Source organism: Miscanthus floridulus, chromosome 19 (genome assembly GCF_019320115.1).
Source record: "Miscanthus floridulus cultivar M001 chromosome 19, ASM1932011v1, whole genome shotgun sequence".
Classification (NCBI taxonomy): Eukaryota; Viridiplantae; Streptophyta; class Magnoliopsida; order Poales; family Poaceae; genus Miscanthus; species Miscanthus floridulus.
The window spans coordinates 4,446,970-4,465,226 of NC_089598.1; the positions used below are offsets into that span (position 1 = coordinate 4,446,970).

Sequence of the window (18,257 nt, forward strand, 5' to 3'; positions counted from 1 at the left end):
TCTACACTAGTTCTGGGAAAAGAAAGCCTGACCAAGTCATCATCTTCAGGTCTGTTAGCAATCCTCCCACCTTTGTTGACCTGGGTGGTGGTGTAGTGGGCTGTAGAGGGTTTCTTTTCTAGCTTTTGTGCAACCCACAATGGACTTGCACTCAATATCAGTCTGTTCTTATCATCCATATGCCATGTTTTAATCTATATAAAGTACAATGATTATTTCTCTCTATGCAGAATTGTAATTTTCAATATATGTGTATTGGTCTTAACATAGTTGAGTCCAATATGGCCAGCGAATTTTCATTTGTCATCTTTCTGGTTGAAGCTGTATGAGCTGGTTGAACACAAGGTGCAAGGAGTTGGCAACTGTCAGGTATCATCCATCGTCACCTAGATAATTTATTTTTCTTTATTTGTCCACCTCTTATCTTCCTTTTCTAAAGTGATCTCTGCACTTTTTCTATTTTGATGGGTGTGTTGGTGTGCAAGGATTGGGGGGTCTCCCCTAATCTTTTGTATTTGTTCACTTCTTTCTTAATGAAATGACGAGCAGCTCTCCTGCGTAGTTCGAGAAAGAAAAAAAACTATGAGTCTAAAGATAGGTTCTAGTGCACTGTCTTGTTGAAGTTTTCTGAACTATAGTTAGATTATTGATATAAGTGGAATATCTTCTATTGCTGTTAGTGTGGGCTGTAAAATAATAAATTATCCCGATGTTACATTTGTGTTGCATATTTGGCAGTGATTGGACTTGGGAGTAGACATTATGGTTTACTGAAATGTATACTGTTTGCACAATGTAAATAGTTAGCAGTTGATATTACTTTAGAGAATGTGTATGTGTATTGTTGGGGGTGTGGCATAAGTTAGGGACCCCCATTACTATGTAATAAGGCCCAATTACTAAACCTAGGGGCCTATCTGTGAGTGTTTAGGAACCAGTTGCAGTTTGTAGGGATTCATTTGTAATTATAGTTCATGTTTCTTTTCTGCTGCACAGGAAAATCTTTAGCAAAGTAAATGCCAACTTGAATTCCTAGTTTTCGTTGCTTCTGCTTGTTGTACTAGTGCTGAAATTAGATGTTTTATCTCTGTTGGAAGGGTGATTTACCTATATACTTGTCCTTCTGTCGCTTCAGTTGCATTGATGCTTGCTTGAATCATACAGCTAGTGCCTATGTATATGTCTCATTGGGTTGCTTTGGGTATCTACTCATGCAGCAAGGCTCACTAAATGGAGTCTCACAATGGAGAGGCTGATGACTTGCCTCCAGCACCTCCTTTGGTTGCTAGTGTTGAGCCACTTAAAGCTGATGAAACAAAGGCGCCATTGAAACTTAGGAGTCCGGTCCAGAGGAATGGCTTTAGCAGAAAGGGGCAGCAGATAAAACTGATAACAAATCACTTCAAAGTTTCTCTCATGAATGCTGCAGATTACTTCTATCATTATTATGTGCGTCACTAATCCTTGTCCTTGTACTGGTTGCATATCAATTTAAAGTATGAAGATGATACACCGGATGATCGCAAAGGGTCAGGAAGATAAGTGATCGAAAAACTGCAGCAAACTAATGCTGCTAAACTTGCAAATAAAGATTTTACATATGATGGTGAGAAGAGCATGTTCACAATTGGTGCTCTTCCTCAAGTTAAAAACGAGTTCGCTGTTGTTGTTGATGATGTTTCAACTATTGTCCCTATTTGCATGCAGGGGTTGCCTATTAGTAAGGAAATCATTCTTCCACAATAATCCTTCCAACTTTGTTGACCTGGGTGGTGGTGTAGTGGGCTATAGAGGGTTTCATTCTAGTTTTCGTGCAACCCAGAGTGGACTTTCACTCAATATTGGTCTGTTATATACCCTGGGTGTTTACCAGTTATGCAGACTTCTGCCTTTACAAAGATACACTAAAGCTTTGAGCACGCTTCAGAGGTCATCACTTTCCTAATTTTTTTCTTTTTATTATTATATATAACTAATAACAATTGGGCCTAGAAAGTTGGGTTATTGCCTTATTGGTAGGTGTGGTTTTCTTAAACTTTTTTTTCATGTCAAATTGGGTAGGTACTGCAAAGAAGCAACTATGATGCAGAGCCCATGCTGAAGTCATGCGGGATTACAATTGCTAGAAGTTTCACAGAAGTTGATGGTAGGATACTACTCCCCTCTAGAAGTTTTCATCTAGAGGGAGTAGTCTGCTGAATTAGTTGTTGTTTAGAGCACTTTTATGTGCACAACAATGTTTATAAAGTTCTGAAATTATTCAGCTGAGGTAGTCAAAGTCAATTGTTCGTATGAATGTGTCAATGATCTCAATCTGTTTTGATTTGTGCCTACCCACACCAAGTTTTTGTCCTTGTCCTTTCATAGAAAAAAATTGTCTCTTGTGTTTTCTGCTAACACATCTTCAACTTTGTAAGTTGTGATTTGTGCCAACACACACCTCTTATTTGTCCTTGTCCTTTCATAGAAAAAAAATTGTCTCTTGTGATTTGTGCTAACATATCTTGAACTTTGTTAATTGTGATTTCTGTCAACACAAACCTCTTATTTGTCCTTGTCGTTTCATAGAAAAAAATTGATCTCCTATGATTTGTGCTAACACATCTTGAAATCTGTTAATTGTGATTTGTGCCTGCCCACACCTCTTATTTGTCCTTGTCCTTTGATAGAAAAAAATTATTTGTTGTGATTTGTGCTAACACATCTTGAAATCTGTTTATTGTGATTTGTGTCGACACTGACCCCACAAACTTCAGCTTCTCCTGCCTTATAGTCATTGTTGTTGGTTTTTGGTTTGTAGGATATTGCTCTTGGTGATCTGGCTCCAACCCACCCCATCAGGCTTGGGCTTGCTCTCAACTTCTCAGTGTTCTACTATGAGATCCTCAACTCTCCTTATCATGCTTCCAACCTTGCAAAACAGGTTTGCTTCTTCTCCTCCCATCTCCCTTTGTAATTTTTTTTCTTTTTTAGACATGATGTGTCCTAGATAGTGTAGCTAGACAACTGGCTGAGTGCACAGATAACTGCTTATGACAACCATTTGCTTATGTATGGTTTGTTTTGTCTAATAAAAGATGGTGTGGAGGAAATAATTCATTTGTAGCTGATGATATATGATGCCATTGTTCATAAATTGTAATAACTCAGTTTTAAATTAGGATTGTAAGAAAACTTGATTGATGGCCATCACCACTAGCTTGCAACTTACATGTTGCTGGCACTATTGGTGGATTAATGTTTGTGTCCATGCAATGCACGTTTGTGTTTTGCATGCGTATTCGCTGAAACATTATCTCTTAATGTTTGTTGTAGGCTTTTGATGATGCAATCTCTGAGATAGACAGCCTCGTAGAGGAGTCCTACAAGGATAGCACTATGATCATGTAGCCTCTACGTGACAACTTGACCCCTATGGACTTCCGACACCAATGTGAGTCTCTTCTTTCCCATGTGACTAGCATGTGATGTTTGGCTCTCTTTGCCCATCATCAGTAGTATTGGTTGTCATTTGACCTTGGTTCTTTCTTTCACCGTCAGGACAATGGTGGGAACGAGATCAAGGAAGCTGATGCCCTGAAATAATCCGTAGAGAGGTCAGTACTGCAAGATTTGCCCAGTCATCCAGTCTGTGCCTAATAATTAGTTTTTCAAGTTCACTGAAAAATTAGAGATATATGACTGACCAGTCAATCCAAATTAGTGGCTGGTGGTTTTGCTTTTTTTGTAGTCTGTCTCTCCTATATAAATATTTGCAGCCATTCTAGCTGATTATACAATATTTCTTATGCCAGCCCACACCAATATATAGCCCATTTAGTCTTTTGTTTTCTGACTGCTGCTCAAATTAATGGAACATAGGAGCAGCATATATTTGTGCTAGCACACTCCATATATTTGTCACTTGTGATTTCTACTGACACACACCTCATTTTGTCCTTGTCCTTAGAAAGCTACAAAACCACCAGCCACATGAATGGTAGTTGTATTGCTTTTGATCCTATTAATCTTTGTGTTCATGAACACAAGATTCAGTTACATAATTACAGTCAGCAATAATGTAAATTGCAAGTATCTAGTAGCGCAATTGTAGTTTTGGGTATATGCAATAAGCTGGTGTTGAACCATTTGCCTCAGTTTTTTCTGCTAGATGATTTTAGTGGCTAGTGTTTTTGCTTTTTTTGCAGTCTATCTTTCCTGTGTAAATATTTACAGCCATTCTAGCTTATTTGATGATCTAAGTGCATATTTTTTTTTGCAAGGTGACTTCAAGGCCAACCACAACAACCCTGATGACCTATCCCATCCTGCATGATAACATAGGCTTCAACCCTGATGACCCGCAGGAGGTGGTGCATTTGCTCTCATATGTGTAAGTATACCAAGTAGAGGCTCAAAAAAACTTTTAGTGTTCAGTTGTGATTTCTGTATGTTTGAGCAGTAGCTCACCGTGTCCTTGTATTTTTATTATGATTTGTGCTAGCACACAACACCCTGGCATCCACACAAATGGCGTACTGACAACAGCTACAATAGTATTGGTGATGGTTGTTTTTTGTTTGATAGAGAATTTTCTCACATATAGAATACTCAATTGGTCATAATGAACAGGGTAACAAGTGCTCTATTACTAATAATATCTATTGTTCATGAAAACCAGATAAATAAAACATTCGGTTACACAACTGCAATCACCAACAACGTAAATTGTAGCTATTGGGCACTACAATTTTAGTTCTCAGCATATGCAATTGTAGTTCTGAGCATAATTTAATTTAAGATTGTAACATCATATTCACTAAACAAATTACATAAATTAATTGGCCACTAAAATTGACTGCATCCCTCCTTCTGATTGATAAATTTTGCTTTCCATCTGTTGATCATCTTTGATTCCCATGTCCTCACTGTTCTATTGTTTTGGGATCAATGCTACCATTTGATGTTTCCTTCCTCTTCTTTCTTTTTGGCTTCACTGAGGAGCCTACAAAATATTATTAGTTCACATAAATAAGAATATGTACATTTGGATTCAAATTTTATTTGTATGTACTAAAATTCTATTTATATGTATTGAAATTTTTTACCTGCACTGTCTGTGTCATTTGTTTTCTTCTTTTTCTTCTTTTCTGCTACCACCATCTTCTTCTTTATTTCTTCTATGTGTCTTCATTCTCACAGGTTTTGGTGGACTTCCTTTTCTATGAATTCTTTCTGAATCATCTATTTCAGTCTATGGATCTCCAGTTTCTGTAGCTATAGTTTCTCCTTATTTATTCCCTTGCTGGTCATTTTGTGCTTCACCTGTTTGCTGAGAAGAAAACATTCTATCTAAATTGATTTCCATCTTGTCAAATTCTGCCATAAGGTATTCCATGGCTTCCTCATTTTTTGATCCTTTTGTTCAGTATTGTTGACTTCCTGGATAATATGTTGAATCTAAATAATGCACTTGTTGCAACTATTTCTTCTTCTTTTCTTTCAACATGTACCTTCATATTATTTTTCCTCCACCTATCTATGAAATATTTGTCTGGAATTGTGCTGATTTTCTTTTCAATGACTATTTTCAGGACATGAGAGCATAGTATCCCATCTTTGGTGAATTTTGTACATATGCAGGTAAATTCTTCTTTGCCTTCTATGTAGGTCAGTGCTTACTATATACCTCCTTACTCTATGAACGTTGTGAATCTAGTTACTTTTCTATCAGACCTCAAACGTTTTCCCTTCTTCAGTTTCCATGTAGCTCAGCCTTGCTGTTGCCTTTAGTTGAATCTGAAACTTTTTGAATATGTTTTTGTTGTATAGCTAAGTTGCCTGCTATTCTATTCTATAGCTGAATATAAATTCATTTAGCCTTTTCTGCTTGCTATAGCTGTCCTCCAACTTTTCTTCTCGATTTATGGTATCAACAATCCGATTGTACTCTTTCAGAAAGCTAATGATACTATAAGTTGGCCCTACATTATCTTTGAACCTCGCATTTATTGCCTCACTTCTAAATGTGGTCTGTATAAAAGGGAAGAAGTTATTTTTTAGTAGACCGAGATAAACCTTTTCCTCATTTCCCATATTTTGGAATAGCACTTATTCTTTTAAAGGTTTATTTCCTTAATCATTCTCTTCCAAAGTTGTTCAAATTCTTCCACTGTTATACTGTTGTTCATTGTATTTTCAAAGTCTTCATATAGTCCTTCGTTTGCTACAGACACCTTGACATTCTTAATGTAGCATTTGGTCTTTATGTGGAACAAGCAGTTTATGTGCTTTGTGTTTATGAAGACTTGCTCTATTGTTGATTTCATCGCCATGTCTTGGTCTGTGATGATCGTTTGAGGGTGTTTTCCTCCCATTGCTTCAAGGAAAGTTTGAAATACCCACATAAAAGTTTCAACTGTCTCATCATGCAGGAAAGCATGTCCGAGGAGGCAACTTTGGCCATGTCCTATTATCCCAACAAATGGTGTGAAAGGCAAGTTGTATCGATTGGTCATATATGTCATGTCAAAACTTACACATTCTTCATAATCTGCATAATATTTCATAGAAGAACAGTCTATCCAGAACAAATTTCTAACTCTCTTGTCCTCATCTAAATCAAACTTGTAAAAGAAAGAAGGATCCACAGTTTGTTTCTTTCTGAAATAATCCAGTACTTTTGTCATATCTGAACCTGTAACTTATCGATTTAGCTTTGTCCTATAGTTACTGATATCTTTCTTTTTCATCGTAGAGCTGTTAGTCCCCCTCTTAGATATGATAGAATAGAAACCATCTTCCTAGTCGGGATATTGTTATCGTTCAGAGTCTTGATAAGTCCTTTTTCCATATCTGTCATGTACTTGTGTCCAGAAAATAGCTGATCCCTCTCTCTAGGGCATAGCTCATGATTATGTTCCAAATCAAGAGTTTTAATCTTCCATATACCTCCTTCTTCTTTCACCATTATAACACAAGGACAATCTAATTTCTACTGCACATTTATTTTCCTTCTCCTTACTAGTTGCTTTCCAATATCCTTGTCTATTTCTGCTGCTTTTTGCTCTAAAGACTTTGGTGTCTTTTCTTTTCCTTGACGATTGCATCTCATTGTCACTTTCACTATCTCATTATTTCTTTTCTTACTTGTAGTTCTTGTTGTATGTGTTATGACAACTTCAAATCCGACTAGGAATGCATAGAAGTTGAAGAACTGGTGAGCATCATGCCTAGTCTTAAATTTCATTGATAGCTGTGGGGTGTACTTGTTGATTGGTGCATTGTTGCCTTCAGATGCTGCAACCTGCTAATTTTTTTTATGAATTCTTCAATCTCTTCCTCCGTCAGTTCCTGGCTACCATTTACATGTTCATTATCATCTGTTACTGTTGATGTAATATCTGAACTTGCTGGTTCTACTGCTATGATCCTCAAGTCATTTTCTCCCATTGTTGGTTGATCATCTTGATGTTCTTGCTGTGTCTGTAAATATATTAGCAGCAGTCTTAGTTTCTGAGTAATGATATTTATAATACAAATAATTTTTTTCACTGTAGACTAAAATAATTGAAGAGATCATTTTTATGTACCTCATCAATTTCTATGTTATTAAATACATCAGTTTACTAATGATATTGTTCAATTTCAGATCTATCATCATCAGCCATGCTTGCCTTTTCTCCATCCTGTTTTTGCAAAGATAAGTTTACTTTTGATGCCAGTACATATTTGTATTGCTTATAAATGTAATCAAATTGCTTAGATGTCTGTATCTACCTCATATGGCATTCTTGACTCTGATATTGACCACTCAGTTTGTGGTCCAAAGATTCTATCCAGATCCTCAAGGCTCGTATTCTGTGTTATTTGTTTGTTAATGACAATGATTACTATTTACCAAAAATATAACACAACTAGATTGATAAGCATATACAATTTTACCTTATTCATGTCATTTTCAATTATCATCTGTGTCAATGTTCCTTGCATCCCTTCATGTAGCTGCACAGTTTATAATGAAGCATTGAAAATTAAACTCCTGTTATGCTGAATTTACATCTCATATATGGGTGTAATTTGCACATGTGTGCACTATAATTTCTGTATACTTGTAGTATAATTTTTACCTGCCTATTCCTATTAGTGTAATCATCTTCCTGTGAGTTCCTGATTTGTTTCAGCATAAGTTTAGTGTAGCCTCTCTGCATTAAAATATAATTTAGTTAAAAAACAACATTTTTATCTTGACATTTTTTAATCTAAGCAATGATTTGCTCACCTTTTTATATCTGTAGATATTTGAAGGGCCGGTATCAGATCCAGTAAGTATTTCTGCATCATAATTGGTGTCCCTACTGTGCTCATCTTTGTCATTGTAACTGATGTCTGGTAGATTTGTCAACATAGAATTTGCACATGCATTCTGTCCACCCTGCATCTATTTGAACATATATACTTATTGACATATGTCTAGTTGCACTGAGTACATGATTATTTGAATCAATATTTTAATCTAGTACCTGGTTAGTCTGGTACATTAATTGCAGTGTTTCTTGCCACTTCTTTATCCCATCTGTTGTTGTGAGATCAAAGTTTGGTTCTGAGTTTTCACTTGCATGTGTATATGGTATCTGCAGTAGATGATGTACATCATTCAGTAATGTTAAATGTAGGAGGATTCACCTGTATTTCTAGTAAGTCCATGGAAAATAGATTTTTCCTAAACCAAAACTTAATTATTGACATTTATATTACCTGAAAGTTATGCCCATCTATAGTTTCAGTGATCTTTTACACTTCCTATTCCAGTCTCAATTTTGCCCTATTCTTTGCCTGCATTTATTAATAAATGATGATGTCATTAGGATAAAGTTGAAGCGTCATAAAGAATCAGTATGTGAGATTATAGCCATTCCTAGCCACCTCTGTCCCTGCACCACATCAAAACTGCTAGTTGAATTGATAGTGGTACAAGTAGCAATACTTGCATGAGCCGCATCTTTAAATTGTATACATGTATAGTATAATTGCATTAGCAGCAAGTACAAGTTGCACTATGTCAAATGTGTAATTTTTATATTCTTGTTTTGTAATTTATAACAGGAATATAGCAAATGCATAACAGATATATTTGTAATTTTATTTGAGGATTAGTTGAGGATTGCTGAGTGGTGTGGCTGCAGAATTACTTTTAGAAATTGGCCCAGAAAATTCGATGTGTGTGTGTGATTTATGCTAGCTACATGTGTCTATGATCTGATGCTCTCTGTTTTGCACTATGCTCTCTGTGTTTCTAGCCTTTTAGACGACATCACAATCCCCAAGTGCTGAATCTGCTCCTTGTGCACAGTGAGCAACTAGGGCCACACCCTGCTGTTGGAGCAATCACAAGCAACAGTCCATCTTTTCCATCCTGACTTTGTTTATAGCTCCCATGATTACAAATTCCATGGATCTAGTTTCTCCTAGTCTTTCATCTGAGCTGCTAATTTATTTATTGTTGCTTCTTCAGAGAAATTGGTTTACTAGAGAAATTGATTCAAAAGATTGGTGTACTAACCTTGGCTGATGAGGTATGAATCAGACTTGTAGTGCTTGTTCTTCAAATTTTCTTTGCAATCTGATTTTTGCCTCGGTCCCCTGCGTGAGCAGAGCAGAGCTTTTCCCCATGCAGAGCAGATCTATTTTATTTGCTTTGCTTCTTTCCCAAGTCTTATCTATTTTATTTCTATGGATTTCGTGTTGTTGGGATGTTTTCTGGGCTGCTGCATGTTTCATGGGTCACTTTCTCAATTTAGATGTTGGACTCTACTATTTTACTTTTCAGTTGCATAGAAATTACAACAGATCTGCTCTGCGTGGGCCTTCTTTTAAAATCAAGTATTTTATAGGCAACCAATAACTATGTGCTAGCTTATGCTAAAACACACAGTTTTTGCTCTATTGGAAATCATGTGTTCTGTATGTAACCAACAACCATGTGCTAGCTTGTGCTAGAACACATGGTTTTTTCTCTATTACAAATCGTGTGTCGCCATTGACTCAGACGTGGAGGCCACCGTCCCACCACTTCACACCCTTGCAGGCCAAGCCGAGGTTGCCACCGAGCCCGCCTCCCGCTCCTCCACCCCGTGCTCGTAGCTCGAGATATGGCCGAGTTCACCATTCCTGTCGGTTGCCGCCGCCATGGCTGCCGCGCACGGCAACCCGCAGCAACCCCCCGGGCGCAGCATAGCTGCACCAGGCCACGGAACAGCGTCGGCACCCGCAACACCAGCCTCCCCAGCATGGGCACGTCGAAGACCGCTGTCGAGAACGCCGGCAGGGACGCGGCGACGTTGACCAGCGTCATTCTCCGGACGGCCCTCGTGTTCGCCGACACAAATGCGGCCCTGGCCGCGAGCGCGGAGTCGAGCAGCACGGGGTGGACGGGGGCCACGTCGAGCGCCTCCGCGGTGTGCGCGACGGCCGCAGTCGCGATCGTCGGGTGCGTGCGGAGACCTCCGCGCGCGACGCGGCGACGACTGGCTTCTGCTGGTACGGGACCTCGCCGGTCTGCACGAGGTGCTCGAAGGCGTGGAAGATGTCGTGGTTCATTATCTCCTCGAGCGATGTGGCGTGGACGCCATGGGAGGAGAGCGGCTAGAGGCAGCGCCTTTCATTGGCGTTCGAGACGGCGCTGGCGGCCGCGCCTCGTCGTCCCCGTCGTGCTGGGAGCGCCCGTTGAGCCGGGGTGGGGGAGGGGGGCAGCGTGACCAGCGGGAGGAGCTACGGGCGTGGCGGCCGGCGTCCTGCTCAACTTCTGCGCGTTGCTCCTGTCATGTTCCTCCATGGACGCGAGCACCCGCCCTGCCGCGCGGGCCGTCCCCGGCGCCGGCGTTGCGGCCGCCGCCGTGTACGCCCTGCCCCACACCGCGAATGTGCGGACGCCATGAGCGCCTCGCCCTGCCCCGTGGCCACACAGGCGCCCCGCCCTGCCCCACGGCCGCACGGGCCATCCCCGGTGTTGGCATCGCGACCGCCGCTGCGTGCGCCCTACCCCACGCAGCGAACGCGCGTGTCGTCTTCGACGCCAGCAGCGTGGGCGCTGCCGCGACTGGCCCTCCCCACCCCCGTGCGAGCGAGCTCCGCCCCGGCCACCGCGACGATGCGCGGGCGAGATCCGCCCCCAGCAACTGCGGCAGTGCACAGACGAGCTCTCCCCGGCCACGTTCTTGAGGAGGAAGAAGATGCCCAGGTCACTTATAGCTTAGCCCTATCGGACATAGAGAAAGAAGTGAGAGGATAAGGTTGTGACAAAAGGGTATTTTAGACATTATGAACGGCTAGGCCAACATGTGAGGCCTAACAAACGGTGGTAACTAGACAGAAGGTTGACAGAATAGCGTGTGAAGAAAAAAAAAAGTTTAGCGTGGTGGCATCAAAAATATATTGGAACTTTTTAATCGCATATAGGCCTGCACACAATGGCACACGGCCAAAACCCTCGTTCCAGAACGTTCGGCGCAGTGTTCTCTTCTTAACCCGCAAGCACGTGCGCCGCCGGCGAGGCCACACGCCCACCAGTCAGCCGCCACCGCCATGCGGCTCCCAGCCGGCGCACGCCTTGCGCTCCTGCTCGCCCGCCGCTCCCTCTCCTCCTCCGCGTCCTCCTCCTCCCGTCTCCCGCGGGCGCACAGAGGTAAGCCCCCATCCCCACTAGGTCTCCGATTCTCCGGTTCCTCGTGCCTCACCTGGCCTCCCCGTGCTCCCCGTGATCACAGCTGATTCTGCGCCCTCTGCAGGGATATGGAGCGGTGCGGCACGCGCGGCGCCCTCCCGGAGTTGGCCCTTCTCGTCGCCGAGCAGCGCCCACAGGTTCTTCCACGGTGAGTGAGTGGTGGGGAAAGCGTTGCTGCTTCGCTCGTTTGGTTTCGTATTAGTTATGATCTCGGCTCGTCGGGAGTGGGGTTGATGGTGGAGCGTGGTGCAGGGACCAGGCCGGTGGCTGCAAGGGACTACTACGATGTGCTCGGCGTCAGCAAGAACGCCAGCCAATCAGAGATCAAAAAGGCCTATTATGGGGTATGGTTCCGACGCCTCGAATTCAGCCTCACATTTTGAGGGACTCGTCTGGTGTCATTGGTAGATATTGGTACTGCATGCTTAGGGTGCAAATTAGGTTCACGAGAGTTGTGCTACTTCAGTTATTGTTACGATTTGTATGTGTAGTCAGTAGGGTGTTAAAGGTTCCATGTACGAAAATCATCATGGTGCAAAATGTCCAGCAATAGCCCTGTAACCGTTGCATTTAGAAAGTGCATCAGCACTCACCCAATTTAGCAAGAGTTTGGTTAGCACCTGGTCCGCATTTTTCTTATAATGTTATAGCAATGCAATGCGTATCCATGGTGTTTATTAAGATGGTACATGCTGTTATTATCCTTTCCTCAATACCCTCAAAATATCGTTAGACAGTTTCCTTTCCATTCTTCAAGTGACCTTACCGTGCCTACCTCTTTCTGCTTCATTTGCTCTAAAAGCTTGCAAAGAAGCTTCATCCAGACACGAATAAAGGTGATGCGGATGCAGAACGTAAGTTTCAAGAGGTTCAACGAGCTTATGAGGTACTTGATGTATGTTTAGTGTGTTGTGCTTATACCTAACTTAAAGGTGTGTTGGTTCTGTGAATTCTGATGCATAATTTTTGCTGTCAATGTAGACTTTGAAGGATGAACAAAAAAGATCATTATATGATCAGGTAATGATTCAACTGTTTTGATGGCATATATGTTTACATTTGTACTCCTCTTCCTTAGCACAAGTTTAGTGATGATCCATAAGTGGTTGAATGTTTGAAACTTATTGGTAGTTCTCTTATCCACACCACACTATACACAATAGTGAGCGTACCAACCTTTAGAGTAAGATTACCTGGTGTCTTGGGGCACTGATGGAATTAGCATTAACTTCTACAGGTTGGTCCTGATCAGTATGAGAAAGCTGCTTCTGGCGGAGGCGGAACTGGCTTCGAGGGTGGTTTTGGAAATCCATTTGAGGATATTTTTGGTGGTGGCGGTGGCGGCGGTGGAATGAATGATGTATGTCATCCCTTTACAAATTTACTTATCATAGCTTATAGATTTCCTGTTTTAGTAGTTGGTTTGCTTCTTTTCAACTTTGTACAATATATGTCACTGACCGGTCGGAAAAAAACTCATCTTCTATGGAAGCTTTTTTCATTTTGCATTCTTATTTCATGGAGCTTCTTCGATCTAATCAGAAAGCGAGAAAACATGTGTTTACTAGGCACTGTGATTTCTGTCTTCTTAACTAATATATGCTACAATTTATTCTACCTCATGAAGTCCATAACTGATCTGGAATCAAGGGGATATCCCTTGGTGTATGTTGTTTGCTGATGATGTAGTGTTCAAGGGGATATCCCTTGGTGTATGTTGTTTGCTGATGATGTAGTGTTAGTGGACGAAAGTCAGGCGGGAGTAAATAGGAAACTAGAGTTATGGTGGTAGACCCTTGAGTCTAAAGGTTTTAGATTGAGCAAAACTAAAACCGAATACATGAGATGCGACTTTGGCGGAGCTGCACAGAAGGAAGGAGATGTGAGTTTGGAAGGTCAAGTAGTGCCTAAGAAGGTACCTTTCGGTATCTGGGATCGATGCTACAGAGGGATGGAGATATTGATGCGGACGTTAGCCATAGAATCAAAGCAGGGTGGATCAAGTGGCGACAAGCTTCTGGCATTCTGTGTGACAAGAGGGTACGATAAAAGCTAAAAGGCAAGTTCTTTAGAACGGCGATTAGACCGGCTATGTTGTATGGAGCAGAATGTTGGCCTACAAAGATTCGACATGTTCAACAACTGAGTGTTGCAGAAATGCGTATGTTGCGATGGATTTGTGGTCACACAAGAATGGACCGAGTTCGGAACGATGATATACGTGATCGTCTAGGGGTAGCACCAATTGAAGAAAAGCTTATCCAACATCAGTTGAGGTGGTTTGGCCATGTCCAAAGGAGACCTCCAGAGGCACCAGTGCATTGTGGAGTCTTAAGCCAAGCTAATAATATGAGGAGAGGTAGAGGAAAACCGAAATTGACATGGGGGGAAGCAATAAAAAGAGATTTGAAAGCTTGGGTTATACCTAGAGATCTATGTTTGAATAGGAGTGCTTGGAAAGCAGCTATTGAAGTGCCTGAACCGTGACTTGGGGCTCTTGGTGGGTTTCAACTCTAGCCTACCCAAACTTGTTTGGGACTGAAAGGCTATGTTGTTGTTGTTGTTTTATTTTGTATAGTTTCTTTCATTTCGTTATTTATTGCGTAATTTCTTGTTGGTTACTTGGATATTATATTTCTATTTCCTTTCTCCATTACTTTGTTTTATAACTTCAGAACTGATGACTTTTAGTTGATGAGTGTACTTTAGTTCTCTTTTACATCTGCTAAAACTAATTCTAGTTTTTTTGTATTTGTTCGTTATGAAGTTTTTTAGGAATATTTTCCGGGATAGGGATTTTGGAGGACGAGATGTTAAGGTAATTTCTGCACTCATTTTCATTGCACATTAAGTTGTACCCTGTGCATTGCAGTTCCATTGATCCCATTTCGCAGGTTGCGCTTGAACTATCATTTATGGAAGCAGTTCAAGGGTGCAGCAAAACGATCAACTTCCAAACATCTGTAACATGTGAAACCTGCGGTATGTAGATATAGTTTTTATCTCATGACTCCATTTTTTAGGTATTTAGGCCTTCTGATTTTTTTTTTTTCTGATGATGACTTCTTTTTCAGGTGGAACCGGTGTGCCTCCTGGAACCAAACCTGAAACATGTCTATCTTGCCGGGGGACAGGATTTGTTAGTTCTTCCTCCATCACATTGCTTTTGTCTATCCAGTTTAACTAGTGTTCTTATTTATGTTGGTTTTTAACTATTGTTGACAGATGTTCATGCAAACCGGGCCCTTCAGGATGCAATCAACGTGCACAAAATGTGGTGGTTCTGGGAAGAGTGTGAAGGTATGATTTCCCTTTTTAATGATAGATATCAGCTGCAACAAAAAGAAAATAGTGTATGTAGCAGGCCTCGTATACTATGAATCATCATAGTACACCTTCAGCACAGATATTTCACTGAGGTTGACGATCCTGAAGCCTGAAGCCTGAATTACTTTGAACCTCACAATATTTTTTCCTACTAGTCATGGTTCATGAATGATTTATTTCCTAACTGCACATAAAACCAGCTCTATCATGTTAACTGCTTAAAATAGGTAATTGAGTTACCCTGTGCTCTGTGGACTTCCTATATAGTGCAGCTTATGAGTTCTGATTAATTACCACAACATTGTGGTTATGTTTCTGTGTTATTCTTTTAGGAATTCTGCAAGACATGCAGAGGTAACAAAGTTGTGCCTGGAACGAAATCAGTCCGCCTTGACATACTGCCTGGTGGGTTTCAAGTTGTCATGGTTCATTGGAATCTTTCAGTGCTCTTAGGATGCTCTTGTTATGTGTTGCAAGATATAATTGAACATTATCCTTTTGTTGCAGGTTCGGATAACGAGGATACTATAAAGGTGGTTAGATCAGGTGGAGAAGACCCAGATGGCCGTCCAGGTGATCTTTATGTGACCCTCAAGGTCAGTCCTCTTCGGCCCTTACAGTTCAGTTGCACAGTTGATGAATGAACGAATATAGTTAACCTGCAAAGGCTATTTTTTCTCCAGGTTCGTGAGGATCCTGTATTCCGGAGACAGAAAGGTGATATTCATGTTGATGCTGTCCTGAATGTGACTCAGGTAATTTGGTGCATTTTCCAACAATCTGTTCATTTTGCACCCTATGAATATAGCTAAATGAAGTGTCCATATGGTGCTAACCACCTTTCCACGGTGCTAAGATGTGAACCTCATTCTGATACATCGACTTACCAAAGAGGCAAAGAAAGAAAGAAAAAAATCTTTATGGCCTCTCAGGCAGCTAGCAATATTCTTACTTTAATCACACCGGCAGACTGGCTCTTGATGTTGTCTGTTACCACCAACAAGGGACTTAGAACCTTATGTGGGTCTTTTAAATGAAATATCCGTCTACTAGTAACTCAGACAGTCAGGTATAGTCTAGGCTATATCTTTGTGCCTGCATCTCTACTCCCCTAGTCCCCTGAAAATTGGTGATTAGGCTGTTTCCTTAGCAGTTTTTAGTAGCATGCATATTCTGATTGCTCATACTTTGTAGGCAATTTTGGGAGGGACAGTTCAAGTCCCAACTCTCAGTGGAGACATTGTTCTAAAGGTACGTCAGATAGCTGACTTTCATTGTACATTCCCTTTATATCTTTGATAATTTTCATTGACCTTGCTATCTTCTCACAGGTCAAACCTGGTACTCAGCCTGGTCAGAAGGTAGTTCTGAGAGGAAAAGGTAATTTACTCTGCAGATTTCTGTTCTGTTTTGCGAGTGCTTTTATCTCTTTAATTACAGCTTGTAACACAGCTATAATGCGTACTTGTAGTCTTTTGAATGGCATGCCTGGTGTTCCTAAAATTATTGTTGTTTAGTTAACTGCACAAAATGAAGCGGTTAGGTTAAGTGAAACAGGAAAAATATTAATATTTAATAGCACACAGAGAGATAAGGGAACAGAATGTGCACAAGATGAAACAATTAAGTTGATGAATATCCAAAAGTTTTCTGGAACATAGTGATGTCAGATTATTTTCTTGTGTGGAAGTAACAAAAGTTTGGCGTGAGTTGGAGTGAGTTGGTGTGAGTGTGAGGGCTTGCCGTTTTGGCTGGCCTGGGGTGTGTTGTATGGGTTCTTTCCCATTTTTACTTCTTAATATAATGATACACAGCTCTCCTGTGTTTTTCGAGGAAAAAAGTAACAAAATTATGAATAAATCAATCAATCAAATTTTCCTGCTTATGTGTTATAAATTTAAGCGGCATCTAGGTGAGCTGCCAATTTGAATTTAAGAAGTTGTGGGAACTTGCATGTGCATATAAACCAAAACCTAAATACTGATGTATCCTGCAGGGATCAAGACAAGAAACTCACCGTACTATGGAGATCAATATGTCCATTTCAATGTCAACATCCCTGTGTAAGCTGCCTCTCAAAATGGAGTACTCTTATACCATTGTGCATCGAACTGCTATATGTGAGTCTCACATATAATGTCCTGCAGAAATTTGACACCAAGACAGCGGGTGCTGATTGAGGAATTCGCGAAGGAAGAGCAAGGCGAAGATGAGAAGGACGCGAAGGCAGCCGGGGCATCAGGATAGCCGATTTTAGGAGCCAATCCACGTTCCAATAGCGCCTTAGCTGATATTTATAGGGTGAGGTAGAATAGGCTGCTGCCTGAAATTCGCAGGGGCAAGATATATCTGGTTGCGTGGAATGCTGGAATTTCCACTGCAACATATAGATCTTTGTTTGGGATTTTGTAGTTGGAATAACTAGATCGCCCTTCCTGATGTGTTTAATCCTAAGCCTAATACTAGCAGGGTGTGCAAGGACTCCTGTACAATTTTGTGGATCAGAGAGAGCTGATGTAAAAACACACGGTACCGATGCCAATTCATGTTTCATGTTTTCTGTCGAGATTTCGGCTTTTATTAAGATGGACTGCTGTAGTGTAGTGCCTGGCTAAACTTTCTTCCTGTTCTTGACGAAAGATGTATTTCCAATTCCTTTTATCTGTTTCGAAGAATATAGACATGCCGATATACTCTTTCCGTGCTAAATTATAAGAGCAACTCCAACAGCCTCGTTAACATACTCTCCAAAATACCGAGCAGTCTATCCCGCTTTCTTCGCTCGTCAGAGTAGGCGAGCGGGCATCGCTCGCCATCCGGGTCGCCCCCGTGTTTACCGCGCGCGCCTCGATGACGCACTACACAACGACGTGCTGCAGCCCACCGCGCTACACAACGACGCAGCACCTCATCCAACCGCACTCGCACCACCTGCCATGCCCGGCTGCTCCGTGCTCCCCGCTGGCACCTCCTCAACATGTGTAGCCACTCAGTGCCTGAACAATGGAGGGACGAGCGGTGGGGACTGAATGATCGAATGCAGATGGATGTTTCAGAGTTCCGACCATGTTGCGAGTGGCAGCACTTATTAGAAAACGAGGCACGGTATTCGCTACCGTGGTACAGTAAATTCGAGTAGTTTTAATGTGGGGTCTAATGACGTGGTGGCAGTTTTCGAAATAAAGAGCCAGTTTTGGAGAAGCTGCCGTCGAACTTCTCCATTTTGAGT

The 18,257-nt window shown here is 41.4% G+C and overlaps 1 protein-coding gene and 1 pseudogene across 1 annotated transcript; one reads left to right on the forward strand and one right to left on the reverse strand.

Annotated features, from left to right (window-relative positions):
• Positions 1–6,973: 6,973 nt before the first annotated feature.
• On the reverse strand, positions 6,974–8,519 carry LOC136525414 (uncharacterized; annotated as a pseudogene).
• Positions 8,520–11,452: 2,933 nt separating this feature from the next.
• LOC136527048 (chaperone protein dnaJ GFA2, mitochondrial-like) lies at positions 11,453–17,737 on the forward strand. The gene is made up of 17 exons (XM_066519659.1): positions 11,453–11,662; positions 11,766–11,849; positions 11,954–12,045; positions 12,504–12,587; positions 12,683–12,721; positions 12,939–13,061; positions 14,469–14,519; positions 14,596–14,683; positions 14,776–14,840; positions 14,927–15,001; positions 15,361–15,433; positions 15,536–15,624; positions 15,712–15,783; positions 16,223–16,279; positions 16,360–16,408; positions 17,025–17,091; positions 17,176–17,737. The coding sequence occupies exons 1-17, from the start codon at positions 11,563–11,565 to the stop codon at positions 17,273–17,275; spliced, it is 1,308 nt and encodes a 435-aa protein (XP_066375756.1). The 5' UTR covers positions 11,453–11,562; the 3' UTR covers positions 17,276–17,737.
• Positions 17,738–18,257: the final 520 nt, after the last annotated feature.